The 17,435-nt window shown below is 49.5% G+C and overlaps 1 protein-coding gene across 1 annotated transcript in view; it reads left to right on the top strand.

Moving 5' to 3' along the window:
- The window catches only part of TFAP2C (transcription factor AP-2 gamma), a 34,633-nt gene extending 29,092 nt beyond the window's left edge, over positions 1-5,541 (top strand). Inside the window, exon 6 of the mRNA XM_082428150.1 lies at positions 5,096-5,541. Within this exon, the coding sequence (XP_082284276.1) occupies positions 5,096-5,526 (431 nt within the window). The 3' untranslated portion in view covers positions 5,527-5,541. The remainder of the gene's footprint in view (positions 1-5,095) is intronic.
- The last annotated feature ends 11,894 nt before the right edge of the window (positions 5,542-17,435 follow it).

Below are 17,435 nucleotides of genomic sequence, written 5' to 3'. Positions count from 1 at the left end.
ATACACATATATAAGACAGACTTTACAGATATATACATATAGTCATATATACAGTCATAAATATAGTTTAGTTGTATATATACAATCATATATATGACAGACATATATACATATATATACAGTTACATACATACAGTCATATAAACAGACATATATAGTCTTATATATACAGTCATAGATGTATGACAGACATATATATATATATATAGTGTGTATATATATACATATATCTATTTATATATTCATATATATATAATAGACTTCCTGCCTCTGAGCCATGGGCCATGTGGAGGAGGGGACGTTGCCATGGGAAGGGGAGGATGGGAGTGATCACATTGGCTTTGCTTTGGGCTCACTGTGCAAAAGGCACGGAGCTAAGCCTTTTGCACACATTTGCTTATTTAATGTCCCCCTGCCTTAAAACTTAGGAGACAGACCTCTCACCCCTGCACTAGGCTGGAAGCTCCTGGGCACAGAGGCATTTCCTGGACAGTTCACGGCCGTGCCTAGAACAGAACCCGGCATGTCATGGGCGCCCAGCACATGTCTGGAGGAATGAATTATACTGAATTAAGTATTTGTCGAATCAAGACATGTTTCCACCCCCAAGTACACACGGCCAGGAAGTGGAGGAAAGTGAGCAAGGCCTCTGGATCTGCTCAGGCTCACTGTGGAGCCTCATACCCTCTTTCCCACGTGGGGCAGGCGGGAGGGCAGCCAGGCGGAGGGGGATAGAGCCCCTCCCTCATGGCTGGGGCGGTGGTGCAGTGGGTGCGGACACGTGGGGTTATGAGGGTTTACCTTTCAGCCAGTGGCTTAGAATTCCCGGGACGTGCAGAGACCTGGGCCCGGAGGAAGCGTGGGTGTCAGGAGAGGACCTTTGGCTTGGGAGGGGTCATTCTTTTGCAGAGCCTAGTCCTCGTGGAGCTGTAGGCACGGTGAGCCTCCCAGGCCCACAGATGAGTCAGAATACGTTTCTTCCTCTAAGGGGCTTATTCATTGGAGGGGGTGGACACCACGCTGGACTATGTTTAGTTTAAAAATTTCTAGATTATAAAAAGAAATAAGTGTAGTAAAAAGTTTCCAACAGAACAAAAGGGAAATGTTTGCTGAGAAGCAAGTTTTGCTGTTCTCCCGGACCACCTTCCCTCTCCCGGGGGTGCTGTTACCTGGTAATGCTTTCCTTCCAGAAAGTCTGTGCAAATGTGTGGTATAGACCCTTTATACCCTTTATATCTTTGTACTTTACCCACTCTTGTGCACCTTATCTTTTTTCTTTCCTTAAAATAATAGCGCGTGTAGCCCTCTGGCATCATTTTTCATGGCGGCATACTACTTCAGTGTGCACGTGTACCGTGATATATTGAACATTTAACCTTGGTGCTGTTCTATTTCCTTTGCTAACACAAATTATGCTGCAGAGAACCTACCTGAATACTCATCTTTCCGAACATGTGGAAGAACATACGTACATTCTGTCATATATCCATATATAACATAGAAGTAGAGGGTCTTCCCTGGTGGTGCAGTGGTTAAGAATCTGCCTGCCAATGCAGGGGACATGGGTTCGAGCCCTGGTCAGGGAAGATCCCACATGCTGCGGAGCGACAAAGCCCGTGCACCACAACTACTGAGCCTGCGCTCTAGAGCCTGCAAGCCACAACTACTGAGCCCGCGTGCCACAAGTACTGAGCCCGCGTGCCACAACTACTGAAGCCCGCGCGCCTAGAGCCCGTGCTCCGCGACAAGAGAAGCCACCGCAATGAGGAGCCCACGCACTGCAACGAAGAGTAGCCCCCGCTCTCCACAACTAGAGAAAACCCGCGCACGGCAACGAAGACCCAACGCAGCCAAAAAAAACCCAACAAATAAATAAATAAATTTATTTAAAAAAAACATATATAGAAGTAGAATTCCTAGAATAAAGGGTATGATTTTTGAAATCTACTGTAGTTATTACCAAATTACCCTCCTAAAACATTGTATCAATGTTTATTATCACAAATCTGATGATTCTTTTCTCATATTTATAAACACTGTGTTATCATACTTTTTATTTATTTATTTATCTATTTGTTTATTTGGCCGTGCTGGGTCTCAGTTACAGCACGCAGGATCTTTGTTGCCGCATGCGGGATCTTTGTTGCCGCACGCAGGATCTTTGTTGCCGCGTGTGGGATCTTTAGTTGTGGCATGCGGGATCTAATTCCCTGACCAGGGATTGAACCCGGGCCTCCTGCATTGGGAGCACAGAGTCTTGGCCACTGGGCCACCAGGGAAGTCCCTCAAACTTTTTGCTATCTGTAAATCTGATAGCTAAAAATGACATTTCCTTGTTTATATTGACATTCCTTTAATTACGTGGTTGAGCATTTTTTTCACATATGTGTTTTTATTTTTATGTGAACTCCCTGTTCATATCCTTTGCTCTTTTTTTTTTTTTCTATTGCCTTGTCTTCTTAACATTGATTTGTAAGAGGTTTATATATATTAAAGAGATTAATGCTTTGTCTGTCATACCACTTTGGATTATACAAGTCTGGGTCGGGGTCTTAGTGGAGTGATAGACATAAGTGCAGAATAATACGGGAACAAAGACAAGGGTCCCATGATGTTGGGTGAGTTTGTATAAGTCAGGAGAGACTTTTGGGAGGAAATGATATAGAGATGAGTCTTTTTTTTTTTGCTGTGCTGTGCAGCATGTTGGATCTTAGTTCTCTGACCAGGGATGGGATGGAACCCATGCCCCTTGCAGTGGAAGCGCGGAGTCTTAACTACTGGACTGCTAGGGAAATCCTGGAGATGAGTCTTAAAGGATGTGATGAAGGAAGAAGATGTATCAGAAGAGTAGATTACATGTGCAGAATGTCATGGCAGGAAATTATGTGTGTGTTGGTGGGAGGTTGGGGGAATTATAAATAACTCTGTCTTCTGAAAGTAGAGTGCTTGGAGGGGGTTTGTGTGTCGGTGAGAGATGGTATTGGAGTTATGGAGTTGGTTCACTTTCCTGTAGGCAGCAGGAAGACATAGAAGGGGTTCTAAGCAAGTGATCAGATGATCAAATTTGTGTTTTAAGAACTCTACTTGGTGTTCTGTAGCATGGATTGTAGGAGAACAAGATTAGAGAAGGAAAACCAGTTAGGAGGCTATTATAGCAATTTGGAAGAGGAGATAGTGGGCCAGGCTAGGGCAATGAGCATAGAAGAGGGAGATGTGGACACTCTTGAAAGCCATTCATGTTTGCGAGGTAGGATTGGCAGAATGGGTGACTGAGTAGCTGTGGAAAATTGTGATTCATTTACAGTTCCTCTATAAGCAGTGGGAGTCTAGAAGAGATGGATGTCGGTGGGGATGAGAAGAGGTGAGAATGGGGTGTGGTGAGTTGGGCAGAGGATGTTGTTGGATTCTATACACAGTCAGTGGACGTTCCAAAGATTGCTGACCCTCCATTAGACGTCATTTGGGGTGTCTGCCAAGCCCACACCCCCTTCTCTGAGCTTACCCTTCTCTCCACGGGTGTGGGCTCTTATTGCCAGGTGACCCTGCCTCTCCATGGCTACCTGGAACAGTGCTTGGCTACCTGACCCAGAGGACACCAGTTGGAGCTTCTTTCCCCGAAATTTGGAATTTGAACTGGGAAAGATGCTGTGGGACCAGGGCTCACCTGACTTGTCCAGTGCGCTCTGGGGCCGTGTCTGCGCCTTGCATGACTGCAGCAGGGGAAGCGGACTCTCAGAGAGGGGGTAAAGCAGCGCTCCTGGACAGAGGAGCAGGGATGTCCGGCTCAACGGGGCGGATGGAGCCCCCGCGGTTGTCACCACTCCCTCCACAGAGCTCGCTAACAGGGCAGCACAGGAATGAAGAGGCATTCCCAGGACAGACCAGAGAGGAGAGCGCACGAGAGACCTCAAAGTGATTGGAAGCAGGAGAGCCGATGGACAGATGGCAACTGGCTTAGCATTCTAGAGAAGTTCTAAGTCTGGGGCGGGGGGGAGAGTGAGCACATTCCTGCCAGAGAGCCCCAGAGATGGTAAAAGATGGGAGCTATCAGGGATTCCCTGGGGTGAGAAGGAAAAATGGAGGATTGGTGGACAGACTTTACAAGGAGCAGTTAGACCCGAGATCTGCTCCATCACTTAGTGCAGCTGGGCATCCGCCCCTTCCCATCCCAGGAAAAGACGAGAGGTTTCCTTTGTTTAATTTAGTTATTATATTTTTGGCCGCTTCGCAGCGGCATGTGGGATTCCCCGACCAGGGATCAAACCCATGCCCCCTGCATTGGAAGGGTGGAGTCTTAACCACTGGACCGCCAGGGAAGTTCCAAGAGGTTTCCTTGAAGGTTGGCACTAGAGGACCTAGACCCACAGATCCCAGCCTAACCAGGGCCGCAGGTCATGCACTGAAAACGGGGAGTTTGCAGGAATGTTTATTTATGGAGCAGTGAAGTGTTCAGTGTCTTCCCAACTCTGCTTCCAGAATCCTAGCAGCCAGGGGCCGATGTCCGGAGGGTTTTTCTCAGGTACGGTTGGTTGACAGATAAAATGCGGGTTGCCCAGTTATTGTACATTGAATTTCAGATAAGTGACAAACACTTGTTTAGTATAAGTGTGCCTCAAATATTGCAAATTTTTATTGGTAAAATTTGGCAGTGCTGTTCAGGAGAAACTAAGAGGCCAAGAGACAAGTCCTGGAGGTATCCTCCCCAGCGAAGTGACTTGGGACCTTGGACCCCTACTGGGGTACCTGTGGGTAGATACTCTGTCCCTGCCCAGCAACATTTGAATCTCACTCTTAAATGTGAATAAATAGCCAAGATCACCTGACATTAGAGGGAAGGTTCCCAGATGAAAGACAGTGATGAACACCAACAGGAAAAGGAATTCTGAGGATGTAGGGACACTTCAGAGAGCAGAGAACTTCAGAGAAGCAGAGATAAGAGACGAGCCCCCAGGGTGACTCTTGCTGGCTTCCCAGTTTTCGGTTCCTATGGAGCCCCTGCCCTTCCCATCCCTGGCTTCTGTAGTCCTCTATCTGCCAAAGAGCCACCTGGGCGCTTAACATGCTGTGAATTTGTCTCCTTCCTTTCTGACCAAAGGGTTCTTCTGTCCTGAGGAAAAATCACTCCTATCCAGGATGTGCCTGCCCTGGCCCCTCATCTTGCTGACTGCAGGCAGCTTGGAGGAAGAGGTCTCCCCTGGGTTAGCAGTCGACCCAATGTCTCTGCCAAGTGACCCTGGCAGCTGCAGCCACCCCGTGCCCCCAGGGAACCAGGGCCAAGTCCAAAAGGCTCCATCTGAGGCTGGCCCAGGTCCTGGCTGCCCTCTCCGCTTGCAGGGGATGGAGCCTGTTGGCTTTGCTTCTCAAGTGGGAGCCGTGAGCCGACACTTGGTTTGTGCCCTCTCTCCTTCCCTGAACCAGGCAGAGCTCGTGCTCCTTTGCATCTTCTCTCCTCCCCTGTCCAAAAGCTCTGGGAGGGCCAAGGTCTTTTTCTTCTTCTTTTTTTTTAATAAAGACTTTATTTTTTAAATAAATTTATTTATTTTTGGCTGCGTTGGGTCTTCGTTGCTGCATGCGGGTTTTCTCTAGTTGCGGTGAGCAGGGGCTACTCTTCGTTGCAGTGCATGGGCTTCTCATTGCGGTGGCTTCTCTTCTTGCAGAGCACGGGCTCTAGGCGCACAGGCTTCAGTAGTTGTGGCGCATGGGTTTAGTTGCTCCGCGTCATGTGGGATCTTCCCGGACCAGGGCTGGAACCTGTGTCCCCTGCATTGGCAGGCAGATTCTTAACCACTGTGCCACCAGGGAAGTCCCTCTGCATTTGTTTTCATGGTGAGAACAAGAGAGGAAATCTGATTCACACAATGAGTGACAGGGTTTTTTTTTGTTGCGGTTGTTTCATTTTGTTTGTTTGTTTATTTTTAGCTTGCTTTCCAACAGTAGTTATCAACCTTGGCTCACCTCGGGCAGGGGTTGGCAAACTACAAAACCCAGCTGTAGCCTGCTTTTGTAAATAAAGTTTTATTGGAACACAGCTTCAGCACGCTGCCTGTGCAGAGCTGAGTAGCTGCAGTAGAGGCAGCATTTGGCCCTGAATAGAGAAAGTTTGCTGACCCCTGACCTGAGGAACGTAAACCCCAGTGTCCCTCTCCCCAGAGACTGACTTAATTGCCCTGGGTCAGGGTTGGGTGGGGTAGCCTGAGCACTGGGAGTCTTAAAAGTGCCTTAGAAGAACCTCCTGTGCAGTCAGCACTGGGGAGAAGATGAGGCCCGAGCGATGAGGCAGGGGCAGCCTATGTTGAGGGCGCGGAAGAGGATTCCAGGCAGAGGGACGAGGAGTACGAGTGAGGACCCAGCCAGGGAGACCGCATGGGGGTTAACGGCACCCAGGCGGCGGGGGCGTGGTGAGCTCAGGGAGGTTCAGGAGGAAGCTGGCCGGGGATGGGGGGTGGGGGATGGGGGGTGGAGGGTGGGGAAGGGAGGGGTGGGGTGGAGCTCTGTGTGGGCCCCAGGCTTGGGATTGAGCTGGTGAGTCCAAATTCCAGGAAGACAAACGGCTCTTCTGCCAAAGTGTCAGGCTGCCCCACACTCCAGGACACCCCGTTGCTTCCTCTAGCAGCCGGGCTGTTCCCACCCCTGGCGGGGGACGCAGGAGCGGGCCACTTGCCAGAATGCTGCAGGTGAGGCATCAGGCCCCGGTGGGCATCAGGCCCAGGCAACGGAATGGCGGGTGGGGAGGTCTGGAGCCCATCAGCCTCAGCTTCAGGTCCCAGCCCTGCACTCACTACCTGCCTTCGGTTGGGTCCTTGGGAAACAAACTTTAAACCAGAGATTTGTGTGCGGGACATTTAGTGGGGTGTGTTCTCAGGAGCCACACCTGTGCGGGAGAGTGGGTAGCTTAGCTGGGCAGAGGGGGGCGGGCGTCTCGGCCCATCCCCTGGGGGAGCTCTTGAGCGGGGTGGGCCTTTCACAGAGGTCCCCAGGCAAGGCAAAGACTGTATCCACCAGTCGGTCACTGGATGCGAACTGCTGTCCAGGGAGGGGCCGCGGGCTTGGGTGAAGCAGGTCTCGGAGGCCGAGGGCAGTTACCAGGGAGGAGCTCTCTGTGAGCTGTCGGTGCCCCCACTCCCAGTCTTGATCTCAGAGGGTGAGTCTGAAACCGTAGCATCTACTGCAGCTACTGTGTGACATCAAGCATGCTGCTTAACCTCTCTGAGCTTCCGCTGTACAAAATGGAGCTGATGGGCTGTTGGGAGGACTGGAGATATTGTATCCAAAGCCCCTGGCCCCAGTCCTGTGCTCTCAGACGTGCTGGGAAATGTTTGTATAGTTGAAAGGATGGGTGAATGTGTTGCTTTGTTATCTGAATGAGCCCTAAAACTCCCTTTCTTGGGGAAGGACCCTGGGGACATAAGCCAGGAGACAGTGGTCTGTCCCACCACTAACTGGTGGTGTGACCACAGGCTGCTGCTCAGTTAAACTCTGTGGACCTTAATTTTTTATCTTGCAAATGGAGATACTAACAGGCATGTGCTTTCCTTGGAGTGCTGGGGAGGGAATAGAGGCCAGGAGGTGGGGAAGTGAAAGCTCTGAAAGGAAAGAGAGGCATCAGTCTCCACTGGGGGTGGGTGTGGCCGCAGGTGGCTGCGCTGGAAGGGTCCTGGGTGAGCTGGAGCCCTTGTCTGGCTTTGGGTGCAACCCCGCACCCACATATGCACACATGTGGGCACGTCCATGTACGTATTTCCTTAACATGCATTTGCATGGACACACACTCCCCATATGCGCAGGGGCAGCTGTGTGTGAGTGCATGCACATGTACGTGCTTGCACCTGCACCCTGCACACCATGCATCCCTGAGTGTTTGCATCCCCTCACATGCTCACATCAGAGCGAGAAGAGATTAGGAGTGGAGTCCTCTGAGGGCCTCGCTCTGCTCTCAGCTGATGACCCCATTTTGAGGGCAGAGGAACAGGGTTGCCAAGAAGCAGCTCCGATGGGGGCCATGTGCATGAGGTCGGGTGGGCAAGGCTGTCTGTCTGACCCTGTCCCAGGTGCCAGGCTGGGCCAGGCCACATGCTGGGCTGAAGAGTCCAAGCCAATGTTAATGGGCTCCTCTGGGACCAGGGCTGGTCTGCTAAGAGAACGACTGCCAGCAAACCCAGCTTTTCATTTAGTGATTTGTCCCAGAAAACTCCAAAATGCACCCGAGTTAATGGTGTTGAGCGCTGATTAGTGGCATTGAGGGTGATTCCTATCTTCATCCTTTGTTTTCTCTCATTTTTCTATGGTCAGTATGCATTAGCTTGAATAGTAATCAGGATCATAAATGCAATTGGTTGAAGACATTTGTTGATGATGTTTGTCCAGCATCCCTTTCCCCCAGGCCCTCACATGCCCTCCTGTGTTCCTTGTGGCTTGGATGGAGCTGACAATCATGGAAGCTTGGACCCAAGGCTATGGGGTGGGCATGAGGGCCAGGCCTGGAGAATCAGAGCTCCCCATTTCCAAGTCCCCAGGGATTGTAACATGACCCACGCTGGGCCAATCAGAAGACTTCCTTGTCATTTAATACGCAGACATGGAGGAGATCAGCTCTCCCTTGCCTCTGGGATGTTAGAGCTGTCTCTGGCCATGCTCCCTCTTCTTCGACCACGTGGAAGAAACCCCTCTGCAGTGGGCGAGGCTCAGACCTAGAGAAGCTAGCCATAGAAAAGGAATTCCTTTGATTGTAAGACATACAATTCATTATTCTATGTACAACTAAGAAAAACAGACTGCCAGTTAAGCTATGACATGCCTTTGGCTGTAAGTCACATTCTGATTTCAGAGATATTAATGTGTGAAAAGATGTGTACTGAAGAATCAATGAAATGTGGATGGATGAATGGATGAAGAGAGAGATACAGCAAGAGGGTGTAAGTAAGAGAGAGTCCATGTGAGAGCAAGTGTGTGTGTGTGTGTGTGTGTGTGTGTGTGTGTGTGTGTGTGTGCAGGGAGGGATTCCTGAAAGCATCTTTGAGCACCTGGATTTAGCCATTCCTAAAGTTGACATTGCTTTTATTTATTTATTAAAAATATTTATTTATTTATTTATTTACTTGACCGCGCCGGGTCTTAGTTGCGGCATGTGGGATCTTCACTGCCGCATGCGGGGTCTAGTTCCCTGACCAGGGATCAAACCCAGGCCCCCTGCATCGGGAGCGCGGAGTCTTAGCCACCAGACCACCAGGGAAGTCCCGACACTGCTTTTTTACGGGCCAATAAATTTCCACTGTTTCTTAGACACACATGAGTCAGATTTCTGTGACTCACAGTGGAAGGAGACTGGCCTGATTCTTTTACTTCTGATCCCTTTTATTGCCCAGATGCAGGTAATAGAAAAGGTTTTTCTTCTCTGTCATCTCCTCGTGGCTGAAGACCTGTAGTCTACTTCACCGTAAAGACCTGTAGTGGCTGCTATGGACTGAGCCTGACCCAGCACGCAGCAGATACCTGTGGAACTGAGGTAGGATCACTGTTGAAACTCCTTGGTAGCAAGTATCAGAAACCTTAGTTCAAAGTAGCTTTGGCAAAAAGTGCAACTTATTGGCTTGGGTATGTGAAAAGTCCGAGAGTACACAAGCTGACCTAGGGGCTCACATGACTTTTTCAGGTGTGGTCTTGACCTTTCTCTTGGCTTCACTCTCAGACTGGCTGTCCTTGTGAGGGGACCCCTGGTCAGATGAAGACCTTCCAAGTTAGCAGTCTCAGTGGAAAGAGATTTTCTTCCTCTACAAAATTCTGAGTGCCTAGGATTGAGCATCAGTGGGCGACTGGGCAGGTGCCTGGGGAACCAGTCCCTAGGGATTCCCTGGACCGGACTGGAACATGCTGTTTGGCCACATGAGATCATGTGACCTGGACTGGGCGGGGCGTCGCGTCAACTGCGGAAGATAATTTGTACTGAAAGTGATGGAGAGGTGGCTTCCCAAATGAAAATGGGTGCTGTTACCAGAAAAAAGAGGATGGGGTCCCCAACAATTCTACCCCTTTCTTCTGGGTTAACACTGCCCCAGGGAAGGCCCCCAAATCCTGGCAACCTGGTTGTCGGGATCTGACCTCTCCCAGAGAAGCTCTTCCTGCAGGGTGCCATCCAGGGGCCTCCCAGCATTTGGTAGGTGCTGGGCCCGCCTTTCCTTCTGCAGAAATACAACAAAGGAGGCCAGGAAGGGGCATCCCTTGGGGGGCTGGAAGCCAGCCTGCTACAAGGAACCAGGAGCTCTTTCTGGGGGCCATTACATGATTTCCCTCTTCTGTGCCTACAAAAAATGTGGTCTTAATACAGCATGTATAACAACACAGGCAGGATTAAAGGGCAGCCCTAATTGACCAAGGGGTGGGTTTGCACCTGTTTACTCTCCAGAATAATTCCATGCGGCAGGCATGATTAGTTGTGTCCTTCTCATGTAATTTGCGGGGGAGAAGCATGATGTCTGAACAGTTTGTGGCTGGGAGGCGTGATGCTTCACAGGAACCAGCCCCTTAGGTCCACAGGAAGGATGGAGCAAGTATCTCTGAGCTGCGGCTGGACCAGATGGAATCCTGTTCCCGCGCAGGTCAGGCGGGAGCAGCTGCCTGTCTGAAGAAGCAGCATAGGGTTCCAGAGCCCAAGTCCACCACTTTCCGGCTGCGTGATCTTAGGTGAATGAATTTCCCTCCCTGGCACTCACTTTATTCATCTGTAAAATGGGGCTTTCGTGGGATTGAGCGCGGTGATGCTCATAAAGTGCTTGGCGTGGTGTCTAGCAAACAGTAGGTGTTCGATGAAGAGGGAGCTGCTGTGCTTGCTGCTGTTGTTGTTATTATTAGACTGTTCCCTTCTCCACACTGCTGCCGGAGGAAGTTTCCAGAATGCAACTCTGGTCATAGGACCCTCCACTCTCTGCTTGTAACCTCCAAAGGTCTTTTTCTCTTAGAGCTGGGTTTCTCAACCTCAGCACTATTGACGTTTTGGGCCTGATAATTCTCTCTTGTAGGGCATCCTGGGCACTGTAGGATGTTTACCAAGCTGGCCTCTACCCACTAGATACCAGTAGCACTCTGCCCACCCCCGTCAAGATGGGACAACCAAAAATGTTGGCAGACATCGCCAAATGGTCCCTAGAACGGTCGCCCTTCCCCCACACTACCCTCTTCCCAGTTGAGAACCACTGCCTTAAATCAAACCCAGAACATTGTCACGGCCTCCCAGGCCAGTGCGGTCCAGTGGCCTGGCTCTCACAGACCCCTTGGGTTTTGCGCAGCCCTGGGGTTCCCCTTGTTCTCCCTGCTTCAGCCACTCTGGTCTCTCTGCCACAGAGACTTTGGATCTGCTGTTCCTCTGGGAAGGGCGTATTCCAGACTCCCATTCCTCTTTGCCCCTAACTCATCCTTCAGACCTCAGCTCGGTTGCAACTGTCTCAAGAAATTCTGATTTGCCCAAATGGGTCGAATCCCCTTAAATCTCGGTTTTCACTGTAGCATCTCCTTTTGCAGCACTTGTCACGGTTGTAGTCTTACGTTTGTGTGTGTGATTCTTTCCTTAAAATGCAACTTTACAAAGGAGCATAAATTCCCTACAAGCGGGGAATGAGTCTTGTGTGTCCCAGTGGTTAGCACCAGGTAGAGTGTTGCTGAATGTTTGTTGGATGAATGAATGAATTCTGAGCAGTTTCATCCCACAGGCTGGTGCCTGGCCATCTCCCAGCCAATGCCCTGGACCTCCTTGCAGAGAAAGATAAGTTCCCTGTGTTGGATGGAGCCTGGGGGAATGACAAACAATGTTTTTATCTTGTTTTGTTTTTATGCTTTTTATTGGGATATAACACACATAAAATAAAATGCACTGATCTTAAGTATACAGCTTGATGAATTTTTTAATTCTTTTTTTTTTCAATTTTTTTTTTTAATTCCATTTTTTGGCCAAGCCGCGCAGCATGCAGGATCTTAGTTCCCTGATCAGGGATCAAACCCACACCCCCCTGCATTGGAAATGCAGAGTCTTAACCACTGGATCTCCAGGGAAGTCCCACAGCTTGCTGAATTTTTACAAAGATAATCCTTTGTGTAGCCAACACCCAGATCAAGACATAGAACATTGCCAGCACCCCCAGAAGGCTCCTTCCTCTCCTTCCTACTCAACACCCCACCCAAAGGTGACCACTGATCTCATCTCTGTCATCATAGATGAACTTTGCTGGCTGTGGATGTTGTATTAGTCTGACTTCTCCAGAGAAACAGAACCAATAGTACACTTAAATATACATAGAAAGATTTATTTTAGGGCAATAGCTTGTGCAGTTATGGAGGGTGGCTGGCAGGCTGGAGACCAGTGAAGAGCTGATGTTGTAGTTCACGTCTGAAGGTCGTCTGTTGGCAGAGTTCCTTCTCACTCTGTGAGGTCTTCGGGCCTTCAACTGATGAGGTTAGCCCCGCCACTTTAGAGAAGGCAATCTGCTTTACTCAAAATCCATCGATGTTAATATCATCACTGTCACAGAAACATCCAGAATAATGTTTGGTCCCATATCTGGGCACCGTGGCTCACCTAAGTTGACACATAAAATTAACTGTCACAGACACCATAGAAATGTCCTCTTTTGTGTCTGGCTTCTTTTGTCCAGCATTGTTACGTCTGTGAGATTCATCCATGTGGTTCGGTAGCAGTAGTTCATTCTTCTTTGCTGTGTAATACTGCACTGTATTGATACACTACTGTTCATTTTTACTGTTGATGGACATTTGGGTTGCTTCCAGTTTCGGGCTATTACGAATAAAACTGATGTTAATATATTTGTATTTACTGTTTGGTGGACAAAAACGCTCATTTCTGGAATTGTGGGGTTGCTGGGTTACAGGGTATATGTTCTACTTAATGGATACTGACAGACAGATTGCCACAGTGGATACATCAGTTTACCTTCCCACCAGGAGGGTATGAGCGTTCTAGTTTCTTCACATCCTCCCGTGCACCGCACGTTGTCTATCTTTTCGATTTCAGCCATTCTGGTCCATGTGGATTGGCATCTCATTGTGGTTTTAATTAAGTCTCTTTTTAAAAAAAAAATTCTCTGTTGGATGAGACCAAAAACAGACTCCCACACAACTTGAGAAGTGTTTTTTTTGTTTTTTTGTTTTTTAAAAAATTAATACGATCCTGTGCATCAGTTTGCAGAGGGAAGGAAACCAACATTTGCCTTGCACCTACTCTCTGTCAGGCACTGTGCTAAGGGATTTACAGATTTCATCTCATGTCATCCTCAAGACAACTCCTACGAGATGTGGACAACCCTGGGGATAGAATGGGGACAGGCAGCACTCGCATCCCCAGAGACCTGAGCGTGCAAACGAGGCAGGTTCGCACTTCCTGGGGAATGGATTCCGCAGTTGCTTCTGTGACAGGCACGGTGTGAATGTGACAGATATTCCCGCAGAGAGAAAACTGCTTTTGATGGGAGCCACGGCAGGAATCAGCTGGGTCTCAAGCACACATGTTGTATTTCCCGTTGGTCTCTGCGTCAGGACCACAGGTTGCAGGTATGGGGAGCAGAGGCTGCCTGTGGTTTCCACGAGGACCTGTGTCCTGGTGGATGGATGCTGCATCAGCCCCGTGGGCTCTGGGCCTCCTGGATTTCTGAATTGCATAGACCAGTACCATTTTCTCACTGGTCTTTGGTAAAGGTTATTGTTGCTGTGTGAAGGCATTTTTGAGTCCATTACCATTGTCTCTTCTTCAAGAGAACATTTGAGCACTAGAAAGCAGGTAGACAATCAGAATAGAAGTGAATCCCCAGGGTTAAGTACATCTTATCTATTGAAAAAGTCAACATCTTGCCCTTATTTTTCTCATTGTGCTGTGCTAGTGGAGAATTCACCACAGAATGGATTTTGCGAACCACTGGGGTGACAGAAAAGTACAGACTTTGGTGCTAAACCTTGGTTTGGAAACTAAGCCTGGTACTTAGGGCTGTGTGACATTGGCAGTGTCACTCATCTTTCTGCAGTCCAGTTCCAAAGGCTCAGAATGTTATCTGCAGAAAACACCTGGTACAGTGCCCAGACCCCCTAATGGGGGTCCAATAAGTGTTACTTGAATGAATTTCTGATATATTTCAGGATCTGCAGTCCCTTATCCACAAGTGCAAAACCTTAAACCACTGTGAAAATAGAAAGTGCTTTTCTTATGTTTGGTGCAAATTCGTATGGCAGCAAAACCCTGACATGAGGCTATTTTACAGTCTTTATGGATCCCAATTGGCATGAATATTCATATGTTCCTCTCTAGAAATACCATATTTGATACTGAGATGTTTCCCCATTGTATAGCTTATGCAATGTATTACCTTTCTGCAATCTGGATCATCCTAAATTCTGATGTACATTTGGGTTCCAAATGTTAGACTCTAAATTGAGATTTACTTAGAAAAAAATTTAAAAAGGTATGTAATCATCGCATGAACCTAAAAAAGCCAGGGATAGCTCTGGCTTCAGGTGCAGCTGAATCCAGGGCCTCAAATGATGTCTGTCTCTATTTCTCTCTCATCACTCAGCTCTGAGCAGCTCTGCTTTTCTTTGAGTGTTAGCTCCATTCCCATTCTTGCCTCAGACAGATAGAAGGGATAGGGTGTTGTAATTGGCTTAGTTTGGGTCACACCTGCCACTCTGCTTTGGACGGGATGGATGATAGCGCCTCAGAGGAGTGTGGGGCAGACCTAAGCAGCAAATGCGCACCGCGTCAATTATGAACTAGTTCTGTGGCAATCCAATCCTTCGTTCGGCTTTCCCAGCTCCAGGGAACTCGCAGCCAAGCAAAGAGCACCCTGGAGGAGGCTGAGACTCTTGCTGTCTCTGCCCTTCTCGTTCTGGCTCTGACTCTGCAGCGCAGTGAGTGACACGTCCGAGAGCCTCACGGTAGACTTACGTCTTGCTTCCCCAGTTAGAGGGCCGGTCCTTTAAGCCTCTGGTGTTCCTGTGCCTCACGGTGATGGGAAGAGCCACAGCACATGCTGTTCCCTCTGCTGGAATGTTCTCACTGCCTGTCACCTGGTTAGAGCCAGTTCACTTGTGATTCTCAGCTTAAAGGACACACCTTCAGAAAAGACTTCTCTGACCCCCTGAGGTTCAATCCCTGACCGTCTTTTTTTCACAGCATCAGTTTCACTTTGTAATTATATATTAACTGGGCCTTTATTTGTTTAATGGCCATCTCCCTCCCCTCTTAGACTGGCATGGCTTGATGGTCGGGCCGTGTCTGTCTCACTCACCACCGTACCTCCTCAGTGTTGGACATGCAGGGGGTATATTTCACAAGTGATAACTCCCCCAGTTGGGCCAGATTCCTAGTTCCCAGCAGCCTCAGAAGCTCTCATCTAGCTCTAGACACCCTCTCCCCCTGCTTGCCTCAGCTTAGCTGGGGTGTGGTACCACTTGGATGTCACCACGCTGGCAGCTTCCTGGCAGACGAGCCCCGTGTATGTCTCTGGGCTTTTCCTGACATTTTCCAAGGAAGGCTGTCTCAATCCCAGGCTGCTGGGCAGTGCTTTCCCATGAAGTGCCACACGGGAGTGTGTAATGGACTCACTTTGCCATGTCTTCCCTGAACTGCACTGCCATCCTTCTGGGAAACTGATCTATGTGATTCTGATAGCAATGGCCAGTCACAGTGTTCTCTCCTGGAGTCTAGGTGTGGTCAGGTGACTGAGCACCAGGGTGGTGGGTCCAGGCACGTGACACAAGCTAAGCCAATCGGAGTCCTTCCCTGGGATTTCTCTAATTCCTGCTCATGATGTCAGATGACTGTGAGGCTGGGGCCAGTTCCAGCCCCAGAGAAGAGTTGCTCTGAGAGAACAAAGTTGGCTCACCAAGAGAAGCAAAGACCATAGAATAGAAGGCCCTTAGAATAGCAATGGCCCCTTTATTGGACATCCCCTATGTGGCAGGCACCCCGCACGCGTTTTCCCTGAAGCATCGCCAGCATTATAATGGGAGAAGGAAAATGGGGTGATGAGGCTCTTGGAGGCTCAGGCCTTTGCCTAAGATTTCAACAAGGTGGAGCCCAGTAGGGTTTGCCAGAAAGCCCTGCGGTCTCTGCACTGGCCTGTGGGATGCACACCTGCCCCCCTTCAGGGGAGTCCCCTGCCTTGGAGCTGGTCTTGCCTCAGGAGAACCAACCCTTTGTGTACCTCTGTCATTCCAGTGGGTGAGGACGGGGTGAGCACAGGGCCCCATGCCAAGGCCTCGGATGCTTTCCTTCTTTCTTTCCCTGCCCTCCTGCCTCAGGGCAGATGCTTTGGGGACCACAATGGAAGCGACTCTTAGGAATACCTGTGAAACAAAGGGCTTCCTTCATGAAAGAGAAAGTCCCTTTGCCCAACACCAAGCAGAATGTGCCAGTTAAACAAACAGCTGCAAAGCACACCCATCCAAGGAAGCAGTTGGAAAAAAAGCCTGCATCTCTCACTTGGGTAGCCATGTCCCTGGGAGGGAGGCTGGGGCAGAGGCACAGGCCTCCAGCAGCCAGAGGAATCACTGGTATGTCTTAGAGTTGGAGCAGCCCAGCTCCCGGCTCCATCAGCCAGAACAAAGGGCTGAATGCACTCCTGAGCGGGGCTCCCCGACCCCGGAGCAGGGCTGGGGGGCTCTCCCGAGGACAGGAAGGCCCCCTGCGCCAGATTGTCAGCAACATCAGGATGTGAAGAAAGCCCAGCTTACCGCATCCCCTTGGCAAACTGTGACAAGCAACGCACCAGCTTTCAACACCACCCTTGTTCTCCATCAATGGGTTCCATTGTAGGCACACATTCCCTGGCTCTGGGAGTTGGTTCTGTGCCCTGGCCAGAGTCTCAAACCAGGGGACCTGGGCTCACCTACTCCCTTCCTCTGCGTTGGGAAGCATCCCCAAAGTCTTGCCCAAGAGCCGCACTGGGGAAGTTTCCTTTTGCTCCCATCAGTGGAGGGGCAGAGAGCTGGAGGACATGCCCGGCCATCCTCCCTCCAGGCACTTGAGCCGTTGAGTCTCCGCTTTGCCCCTCTCTCATTGCTTTTCGCTCGATGTTCCCCGTTCAAGTCCAGAACAGAGGTCGGCAGACTACCACCTGGAGGCCAAATCTGGCCCACCTCCTGTTTTTCTAAATACAGTTTTATTGGAATAGCGATGCCCGTTCATTTACATAGTGTTTGTGGCTGCTTCTGCCCTACGATGGCAGAGTTGAGTAGTGGCAACAGAGATTGTATGGCCCACAAAGCCTATCATTTTTACTACCTGGTCCTTTAAAGAAAAACTTTGCCCGCTCATCTAGATCACAGGGGAGTGTTAGAGAATTTAAGGTTTGGCATTTTCAGTCTCTAGCTCAATTGACTGGTTCATTCATTTGACAGCTACTACCTGAGCATCTTCTATGCACCAAGCTCTGAGCAGGTTG

The sequence above is a fragment of the Balaenoptera physalus genome, assembly GCF_965194825.1.
Source record: "Balaenoptera physalus genome assembly, chromosome: 16".
Taxonomy (NCBI): domain Eukaryota; kingdom Metazoa; phylum Chordata; class Mammalia; order Artiodactyla; family Balaenopteridae; genus Balaenoptera; species Balaenoptera physalus.
This window is presented reverse-complemented; position numbering and strand designations above follow the sequence as displayed.